This window comes from Oratosquilla oratoria, chromosome 21 (genome assembly GCF_046742065.1).
Source record: "Oratosquilla oratoria isolate Oo_2021 chromosome 21, ASM4674206v1, whole genome shotgun sequence".
NCBI classification, from domain to species: Eukaryota; Metazoa; Arthropoda; class Malacostraca; order Stomatopoda; family Squillidae; genus Oratosquilla; species Oratosquilla oratoria.
The window spans coordinates 54,505,198-54,516,308 of NC_134797.1; the positions used below are offsets into that span (position 1 = coordinate 54,505,198).

Below are 11,111 nucleotides of genomic sequence, written 5' to 3' on the forward strand. Positions count from 1 at the left end.
ACATTTGTTGGGTTTCTCCACAAATTCCATTCTAAATACAAGAGAATGATTCAGTTATGACTATCAATTGGTGTGATTGTTTCTGAGAAGTCCTGGTTGGTCCATTTAGCTCCACGGGCTTTCCTCTTTACGTATGAATTCTAGGGCAGTTTGTTTGTCAGGTGGGGTGAGCTGCACCCCACTTTTGACGAGTTCATTAAAACTATGAACCTGAAAGGAGCAACCAATGGCCACTTTCTGAGCAGTATCCCTGAGCTCTTTCAAACCTTCTGGATCCTGATGCTTAATAGCCACAGCTACCACATGATCTACATCCATCATCACTTCCTCAAAATACCAATCTGGATCTAGGTGTCCATCAATGTAAACCTGAGTATCACACACAACTTGATCTGTCCCAATGACCCTAGTGTTGGGCTGGAATGAAACACGCTGTAGTTCAAACCCTATGCCAACACCTAGGGCTTTGACCACACCTTCCTTTAGACACCAGTGGCGGTAGAATGCTTTTAACTGCTCTACTTCTGTTGGAAAGCTCTTGATAAATTCCCATTCACTGACAGTAAACTGCCGCCTCATTGTGCAGAAAAACTCAGGGATAGATTTCCCACCAATATATTCCACTTTCATGACATCCACACCTATCTGGCCCCTATCTGTGGATGCAAACACAACCCAATCCCCCTGGTGGGACACATTTAAGTCAACATGTTGTGGCAAAGTATTGCTCAGAAATGGGCGTCCCTTTTCAGTTCTTTCAAAGAGAACTTTCTTCCAATCCAAAAGCAGCTCTTCACAAGCAAATTTCCTCAACAGAAGGCGGCCAGCCAAAGAAGCTTTAGCATCCTTCTTGAAAACAAATTTACCAATGCGTTCCTTCTCCTCTTGCTGAATGAAAGATAAGGCCCTCATCCATTCTTGCCATGATGGATACCACTGGCGTGAGTTAAAGGCCCAGCGCACAGACGAACCCATTTTCATTTCTGCTAATACCAGTGTCTGCATGTACCAATACAATATTCACCAATCACCTGGGTTAATCCACAAAAATGTGCTAATTTCACGTAATGTGGGAGCCGATTCAACAAAGCAAATGTTTTCGGTTAAAATAGTGCTCACTCTCGCACTATCCATGGGAGTCATCACTTCACGGTAACACTTGCATTTACACCGATTGTCTTGACAGTCCAATGAACAATCTTCTTCCTCTCAAGGCTTCACCAAGATCCTACAGATGCAGAGGAAAAAGCCAGTCAGCTTTCCTTGTATTACACTTGACTTACAATATTAACAGTTTGAACAAAACAAAAAAAATTACCCTACTTCTCTGCAGTACAGACGCTCCTCTACTTACGTTCATTCGTTTTACGTTTTTTCGATTTTACGTTTGAAGTGACTGTAAAAAAAATGTAAAAAAAATTTATTGAGTGAATTTTTTAGTTTAGCGCGCTCTCCGTAGTTCAAACGATACTTACGCATGACGCTGCATCCATTGTTTACATGGCACAAACGACAGACTGAACGTGCCTTGCCTCATCCTCCTCCTCCTCCTCCACCATCTCAATTTATGTTGCTTGAATTTAATTTATTTGAAATTAATGTTATTATTTTACAATGTTATGTGTATAATTAATGATTTAGGGGTGTTTTATAAGATACGGTAATAGAATTTACGGATGTATAGTACAGTAACAACTTACGTTCATTTTCAACTTACGTTCGGCTGTTCGGAACGTAACTAAAACGTAAGTTGAGGAGCGTCTGTATATAAAATCATAATTTTCTACTTAAACATGGATCAACTGTTCAATCTGCTGTCCTGGTTCCCTCTTTCAGAAGACCAACAGGCCCTAGGAAAGCAGTCACAGCATCTAGTTCAGCCCATAATTCAGTAAAGAGATTTTGTATTGCTGTCTGGAAATCAATAATCTATTGCCTTAGATCCCTCCTGCAGGCCCATTCCACGTCCTTTCCCGTGGTTCCTGCATTGACGTGTTCTCCCTCCTGCTTCCAACTATGCTCTCTCTCTCTTTCAAAATTAATTCAGCCATGGAACTCAGTAAAGGACATGGAATGTCCAAACGGACATAGCCACAACGGTGGAACACAGAGATCCTACCACACCCTGCCAAGTTCCCTTCCCTAATTCCTGACTATAATCTTATGTTACAATCTGTAAGATAAAATATTCTAGCTTTCTCATTCATCCCTTTCCATCATAATCCATTCATTTGTCATGAATCTAGTATGTGTAAATTTAAATTTGCAACTTCTGGGTTGGATTATTTGAAAGACTTCACTGCAACTTGCGATTTGTTCCTCGCAGCAATGCCTCTAACCTGAGCAGTAGGGACAAGAATGATCTTCCATCCACAAGGAGCTAAGATGGAAGGGATAGCAAATGGGTTGTGAACGAGTGTGGGAGATGTGAAGGATAGATATAACCTTTGACTCAGCCATCTGCATTAAAATGGGAAAAGAGCCATTTGGTGTGTGTGTGTGTGTATTTACCTTGTTGTACCTTACAGGAAGGGGAGCTACACTCATGGTGTCTCATCTTTGTATCTTGCAGTGTCTAGTTTGCTCTTAAATTCGTGTGTGTGTGTGTGTGTTTGTATTTACCTAGTTGTATTATACAGGAAGGGGAGCTATGCTCGTGGTGACCAATCTTTGTATCTCACAATATCTAGTTTGTTCTTGTAGTGTTTGCACACACTATTGTTTCATCAAATTTGTTCCAGACATCCACCACTCTATGTGGAATTTTTTTTTTTCAGATCTCTTCCATAACTATCCTTTTTGAGTTTCTTTTCATGTCTTCTTGTTTTTCTTCTATCCCACTTTAATAAGTCTTCTCTGTCAAGGACTTTCATGCCTTTCATGATTCTGTAAATGGCCAATAGATAGTCTCTTTCTCTTCTTTGTTTCAGGGTTGGTAATTCCTGTTTAGACAATCTTTGCTCGTATGTCAATTTGGAAAGTGTTGGGGTCATCTTTGTCGCTGCTCTTTGGATTCTTTCCATTTTCCTTGTATTATTTTTTTGTACTGGGTGTCCATAGTGTCGCAATGTTCTCCAATCTTGGTCTTATCAGTGTGACTAGTATTTTTTTTTACCATTACCTCATCCAAGTAATTAAAAGCCACCTTCATTGATCTTAGTAAATTGTAGGTTTCTCCAACTATTTTGTTTATCTGCTTCTCTAGTGACATGTCTTAGGTGATAATCACTCCTATGTCCTTTTCAGAACAACTTTCTTTACTTTCTTTGCACCAATTTTATACTGTCCTGATATTCTTTTTTCCTTTTTCCCAAATTCCATTATCTATTAATATACTACATTTCTTAATAGCGAAGTTCACTTCCCACTTTTGACTCCATTCCCCGACCTTGCCCAGGTCTCTCTGTAGTGATTCACAATTTTTTCCATACTTTCTTTAGTAGTTTTGCATCATCTGCAAAGAAGTTCATGTAACATTCTACACCTTCATCCAGGTCATTTACATATATAGCAAACATTATCGGAGCCAATAGTGAACCCTGTGGGACTCCGCTTATCATTTCTTCCCAAGTAGTTTTTTTTATCTCTGACCACCATTCTCATTTTTCTCTCATGCAAGAAATCTTCCATCCATTTCAATAGTTTTGTGTACACCTGTTGTTTTGACTTTTCTTATTAGTTTTTTGTGGTACTTTATCAAATGCCTTTTGTAAGTCCAGGAAAGGACAGTCTGCCCATTTGTCCCTTTCTTGCATCATATCTATCAACCTTGAATAGAAACAGATCAAATTTGTGGCACATGATCTTCCCCGTCTAAAACTGAATTGTTTCGAATTTAGTATATTGTTCTTCAGATGTTTAGTCCATCTACTTTTGATAACTTTATCACAAATTCTAGCTATTGTACTTGTAAGGGAGATTGGTCTATAGTTTGCTGGGTCTTCCTTGTCTCCCCCTTTATATATTGGCATGATATTTTGTGTGTGTGTGTGTATTTATTTACCTAGTTGTATCATATGGGAAGGGAGCTATGCTCATAGTGACCCGTCTTTGTATCTTTCAGCATCTAGTTTGTGTGTATGTTTGTGTTCCCTGCCACTAGGGTTACTAGAGGATTTCAACAGAAACTGTCATACCAAGTAAATCAGTCATATTTCCAATTTAAAACCCATGTAAAACGAGTCACATCAACCCCTGTTGTGAGTAGATGGTAGTAGAAGTTTACCTGTTAACCCCTTCACTATGGTGACATACCATAAAATGAATAAAATCCTTGGGCCTTGACCACATAAGAGAATCATGCATTCCTATGACATGAGAATTGATTAAGTCTTTCAAAAGGACAATCTTCTCAAACTTGAACAAAATTCTTTGTACTTAACCACAAGAATTCTTTTTGCACATCACCATAGCAAAGTTACTACAGACAAGGACCCGATGAGACCAGGAAATTATCCAATTTGTTAAAGAACTTACATTACAAAAGTGCCAAGATATTAGAGGTAAAAAGGAGTGAGCTGGGTTTAGAAGGGAGTTCATCTAACTCATCACAAGTTCATCTCACTCATCACAAATTATCCAAGTTGTTAAAAGAACTTACATTAAAAAAGTGCCATGATATTAGAAGTAAAAAGGAGTGAGCTGGGTTTAGAAGGGAGTTCATCTAACTCATCACAAATAGTAAATGAAAAACTACTCCCATTACCAAGAAAGGTCACACAATCTCTACTTCAAACCACTACTTCAAGTTTGGTTCCTAAGTCTTATATAAAAAAAAAAAAATAAAAAAAATTAACATTACTTACCATATAGTATAGCTTTCTTTGCTTCACGCGTTCTTAACTCTGACGATGCACGAAGGGAAGACTTTTCCACAAGTGGATATTCACAATAATCTGTGGCAAAGAAAAGAATCATGAGTAAAAAATCTTCAACATGGTTTTGCAAATTTTATCACTTTCATGTGATCAATTTTCAGCAAAACCTAGTGTTTTTATTTATATTTGTAACCAAATTCAAGATAAGATGGTTCCGAGCAAATTATTATCATTATCATCATATTGTTATTACAATTATTATAATAATAATAATAACAACAATAATCATCAATCTGTTGTTGCCTGAAGTTTCACTACATGGAATCCACTGTCCCACAGTGATTAGCAATGGTTCTCAAATTCTCCCACAGATTTCTCTAGGAAGAAAATTTGGACTGCTGTCTGATTTGCATCAGTGTGATTCACCATGATCTTGGATCACATGTTGGACTCATGATCGACAGCTATTTCCCTACCAGAAGAGAGCTCAGAGCTTGTATATCCCCAATCTATGGGTAATGCTGTGACCTTACACGCACACACACACCCAACTCCCCACCCACGAGAGTTGGAGTAACAACTCGCAGCACAGCGATACTGAAATTATTTCACCCCTGGGCGGAATTCAAACCCGGACCGCTGTAGTGGCAGCCAAGAACTCTAACCACTGCACCACAAGGAATGTGGGACTGCTTCTGCGTCACCAGCTCAAAGATAGCAGTTGCTGGAAAAGTGTAATAAATACAGTTTAAGTTAATATAAAGAGATTTTGGGCCCAGTTCACAAAGTGTCCGCTTCTCAGGACTGCATCTCCTGAAGGGGTTGACAAGTTTTTGAAAATGCTACACCACATGCAGGCACTCATTGATGATTCCTAATAATAACAAAAACAATAATAATAATTATTGTTTCCCTTAAGTTTCACTGACTGGAAACCCACAGCCCCACAGCTGGCAAGTCCTCAGCTCCTCACAGATTTCTCGAGGAAGAAAATTTGATAGGAGTTAATTATAGTAACTGAACTACCTTGTAGCTCAAGTTATTGGTCATGTTGTTCTTGTAAGTCCTTGTTATACGGTACATATGCATTCCTGAAAACCTTACCGCAAATTGAAATTACCGTATACCGAACCCATTATAACATGTAATAATAGGACTCCCCTCCCATAGAAAACGGAGGACGGGGAGGAGTCCCTTCGGGCTGCATCAAAGTATCATTCACACTTTCCCACTCCCCAAAACCCCCCAAACTCCCATCCCTTCCCTTTCTTTTCATCACAGTATCATCTATACACAGCCCTTCTCCACTCATCCTTATCTTCTGCCACCTCCCTTCCCTGCTCCACAGATATTCCCCTCTTGCTCAACGCCCCTGTCACCCCATCCATCCATCTCATCCTCGGTCGTCCTCTCAAATTCACTCCCTTCATCTCTGCCTTCCATACCCCTTTCACCAGTCTTCCTTCATCCATTCTTTCCATGTGTCCAAACCATCCTAATAGTCTTTCATCAGCCCTCTCAGCCAACTCCTTTTCCATCCCAGCTCTCCTTATCACTTCCACACTGCTCCTCACCAATCACTTCCTCTGGTCCTCTCCTAATTCTCTCAGTTATAACCCTCCCATATGCCTTCCCAACTACACTCAACAAACTGATCCCTCTGAAACTACTACATTCACACTTGTTCCCTTTTGCTTTGAAAAGCGGAACTATATATGCACTCCTCCAGTCCTCTGGTACTCTACCCTCCCTTAGACACACATTAAACAACTTCACTAACCAGTCTACTATTACTTTACCTCCCTTCTTCAGACACTCCGCATGACACCCATCTAACCCAGGTACCTTACCTGCTCTCATCATTTTAATCGCTACTTTCACCTCATCTTTTCTTATTTTTCCCTCATTTTCCTCACCCATCACTGTCATTTTCTTTGCACCTCCCACTGCTTTCACCATTCCCTCCCTATCCTCCTCTACATTCAACAGTTCCCTAAAATATTCTGCCCATCTTCCCCTAATCGCTTCCTCTTCCATTATCATCTCTTCATCTTTGCCTCTTACCTTTTCTTCACTACTTGAATCAACTTCCCTTCCTCTTTTAATCTCTTAATAGTAGTAAAAAGAAAATATTTAGGCCAAATCTTGTACATTGTGTAATGTGACCTTGGTAAAGACAAATACTGATATACTGGTATATAGTCTGTAAAACCCTACTATTGATAGTAGCCTATTGAGTGACTACCGGACCTTAAATATTACCTACAAGATATACAGTTTGCATGATTTGGCTATGTTTCTTTTGTAGGAATTGGTAAATAAGCATTAGATGCAAGAACAATTTAGATTACTTTGCCAAAGTTTCCTACTTTTCCCAGTGATGTAGCCTAGGCCAATTGTAAGGTCCTACCTGTTGTATGATAAATGCTGATTATGAGATAGGCTAACCTAGCGAATCATTAGCAGTTTGTATTATTTTTAAAACTTTGATGAAGAGTGTATATATATATATATATATATATATATATATATATATATATATATATAGACATATATATATACAGATAAAACCTATTTCTTTTGGTACATGTTGTTTATCGGGTTCTTTAGAAAAATAGTAAATAGATAAAAATAAAGAAAATAAAAAATAAAACTAATGAATTAATGAAAAAAATTATTCTTTTACTTTTATTTATTCTTATTTTTATTGTTTTATTTTTATCTATTTCATTTCATTTTTTTTTTAGAAAAAAAAAAAAAGATAATCCCAAGATAACCTTATAATCCACATTTACCTTTCTTTTTACCATAAATTGTAGGGTCGAACTTGTTTTTCCTAGACTATAGGCAGCCTCTATTCATAGGGTAGTCTAGGACTTACCTATATTTCTCATAGGCTAATCTAACCAACCAATTCATCACATTAAGATGATATCAGTTTACCCTACTTATATAAAGTACAAACTACTATTTTTTTATTTGCAAATTTCAATTGAGTAGTCTATAAGTTTTATAATTATGAATAAAGCCTATTTATTTAATGTTTACAAATAAGAAACTTGTATAGATTTTAGCTTTAACCTCGTTATTAACGTAATAATACTGGTAGATTCAAGGAACATATAAAATATTTTGTTATAAGAAATTTTTATAGATTGAATTTTTAACCTAGTTATTAACGTAATAATACGGGTGTATTCAAGGTACAGTACATATATTTTGTTATATTCTTGAAAGCTTTGTCTGAATTTTTACCATTACAGTAATTGGCAAGCCAACAATAGCTGTAAAATACTGTCTATAGATGTGCACTGTGAAATAATTTGTTGCTATTGTGCAAATAGAAAGCAGTAGGTCTCATTATTCCAAGTTTAAAAAATCTAAAAAATTTGATGCATTTTGTGTTGAGAAAATTTAATAACCGTCCAGTATAGAATAGTTTTATAGCTAGTTACAGGAAATGTACCATTTATAGAAGTTTCCAGAATGTAGTTTGTATTAATATTTCATTCATTCTATACTATGGGAGTTATAGCCAGTGGAATGTATTTCTATTTTCAATAAATACTCAGTAAATATAATTATTAATTCAAATTCCTGAATAATTTGTCAACTGTCAAGTGACAGAGATGATTTGTATCTTTAGATCATTTAAACTAGCTACTTTACCTTTGTTGACAGTCTAATTAATTCAAATTATGTTAACATCTAGAACTCCATCATGTACACACGTACATGACAGTGTAGACAATAGTATATATCCACTACGTATGCACTATGCACGTACGTCTTCATGTATGTAAAAGTCAAAGGAAGTGCCCCGAGATAAACTTTGACCAGTCTCAGAGGCCAGATAGGAATGACATTAGAGTATATGTCATAGCATTTGATGATGACTGAAAAGGGGAGGAACAACAGCAGATATGAACAGTGTGCACAGGGGAAGGTTGTCACTCTCTTTCCTGAACTGATTCCTGGTTTTTATGATAACATGGTGAAATTAATTCTGCAGTAAGTACTAGGTAGGGGCTCCTTCATTAACCTTTCCTCATCATGATTTGTCACATTTTTTCCTAATATTGTGATAGAAGGTTTATGAGATTGGACAAATGAAATAACAGATGATTTCTTTTTTGGGGGGAGGGGAGGGGCACAAAGGAAAAAGAAAATATCTAGCTTGAAGTGGCAACTCTGCCATGACAGATTTGAAAGTGCTCATAAGCTGGTAGATGACCATGAGCATAAATAATACCATTATATATTTGATGTATATATGTTTACACGAATATACGTGCTTGTGTGCATATACATATATAAAGCTGGTTGAGTGTATATGTGAGTATATTTATCATACAAGTGAATGTTTCACGTAAAAAATAATATACATGAAAAATATTTATAAAATGCTTGCGAAATAGCTGTGGGAGGCTGGTATATGGATCTGCAGAATAGATTTCCACATAGGGGTCAAGGAGTTAAGGAGTCGAGAGTCGGAGTCGGAGGAATCAAAGGAGTCGGACCCTATATCATCCAACTCCACAGCCCTGATTATTATAATAATAATAATAATAATAATAATACATACATACATACATATACCAAGGCTTTTTCCCCCCTTCCAAGGGAGGTAGCCAAAAAGGGAAAGGCATAAAAACACTCCCACCCATTTCATCCCTAGATACACTCCACATCCCTTCCACCCTCCCTCTCATCTGAGCACCTCCTGGATGACGGGTCATCCCTGCACCCTGCCCACCGCCCTGGGTCAGAAGCAGTGTCGCAAGACACAGTACATCCACAGCAAGGCCGCTTCATTTAATCGGCAACCCCCATACCATACAACACATAATGGAAGACCGCATTATACACAATCATGCACGCAAACAACACAACATACACTCTATAAAGGATTTGTGGGAAAACCCAGTTTCGGCTGTAGCATTCCTTGGGGAGACGGGACTGCTCGGACAGACAGTCTAGGGAACGACAACAACAACAACAACAACTGCTAGGATTTTAGTTGCATCATGGTGGATCTGAGGACTTGACAATGGTCATAATACCATTTCTTCAGTAGATGACATGATATGATATTATTCATAAAGATGTAACGAACACTGACTGGTTTGAAAGTGCGCATGCTTTGAAAAATGCTGGCACAAATTTGTACCAAACATTTACAGCACTTTTATTTCTTAACTAATTCAATTTCTTTTAACCAAGAACTCACAACTACAGTAACCAGAGCATCAATAAAACTAAGAACTAACTATCCTGCCTCGTAATTTGCATAGTTAAAGGACGTCTTCCTGGCCAATTCAAAGATTATGAAATATTAAACATAATCACTGTTAAAAACCATTTGTGTTTATGTAGTAAACCAAGCATGAAAATAAGTAGTTGCCCACTACCTTAAAATATTTGGTAAAATTCCAAAAGCAAACAGATATTCAGCATTAACCTTATAATTGTCCAATAGCTCCTAACCTAACTTAACCAAACCATTCCATAGAAAATAAGAAATAGATATTTTAAATGCAGAAAAGAAAGTGAAAAAAAATTCTATTTTACTGAAACATAACCAAATCTTAAGCGGTAAAAGAGGAGGGTACACCAGACCCTATATTTTATTCCAATATCACACAAATATATTTTCCACTTCTTTCTGTTTTGCATTTGGGAGATCTATACTATCTTCAGAGAAGTTACATCATTTAGGTTAAGTAGATACTAGATTTAGATTGTAAGATAGGTTTAAGGTTAGGTCATGAACTATTGGACAAGACAAGGTTCAAGTTAAATTATAAATATCCGTGCTTGCGTCATTCTAGAATTACTGGACCCTATGACTTGAAATATGGGCTATGTCAAAGAAAAAAAGTTAGTACATGGGTGGAGAATTGTTGCCGCACCCTATGGCCTACAGACGGCAGAAGGTCCTTGTCTAACTCTAAGTCTGAGGGCCAAAGACTTTCGAGTCCTCTTGAAACATCTTAGACGACGGAGATATGACAAGTGTTCTTTATCAATCTAACATCGACAACATTTCCCCTAATCCTGATATAATGCTCCTCTTCAACTTTTTCCTGGAGGTGATTCATAGCGATGTATACTAGCCACCCCACCCATTTCCACCCTACGCTTACATCAACACGTCCAAGCGATTGTTTGTCTTCAAATAATAAAGTAATATTCTTCCACTATTATTATACCATCCAAGTACCCGCTTAAACTTCTCTTACCTGTGGCTTCTAGATGAGGAACCGATAATATCCAAACGACAAGAGGTATATA

General features: G+C 37.4%; 1 protein-coding gene across 5 annotated transcripts in view; it reads right to left on the reverse strand.

Annotated features, from left to right (window-relative positions):
- Window positions 1-11,111, reverse strand: part of Nrx-IV (neurexin-4) — an 87,688-nt gene that overhangs the window by 76,471 nt on the left and 106 nt on the right. For all 5 annotated transcript variants that reach the window (XR_012967438.1, XM_076204963.1, XM_076204961.1 and 2 more), the window contains exons 1-2: window positions 11,060-11,111; window positions 4,806-4,895 (exon numbers count right to left, since the gene is read on the reverse strand). The exon at window positions 11,060-11,111 is cut by the window's right edge. Coding sequence is in view for 4 of the 5 variants with exons in the window: in XM_076204963.1 (XP_076061078.1) it covers window positions 4,806-4,895; window positions 11,060-11,111 (142 nt within the window). In the remaining variant the exon portion in view is untranslated. The remainder of the gene's footprint in view (window positions 1-4,805; window positions 4,896-11,059) is intronic.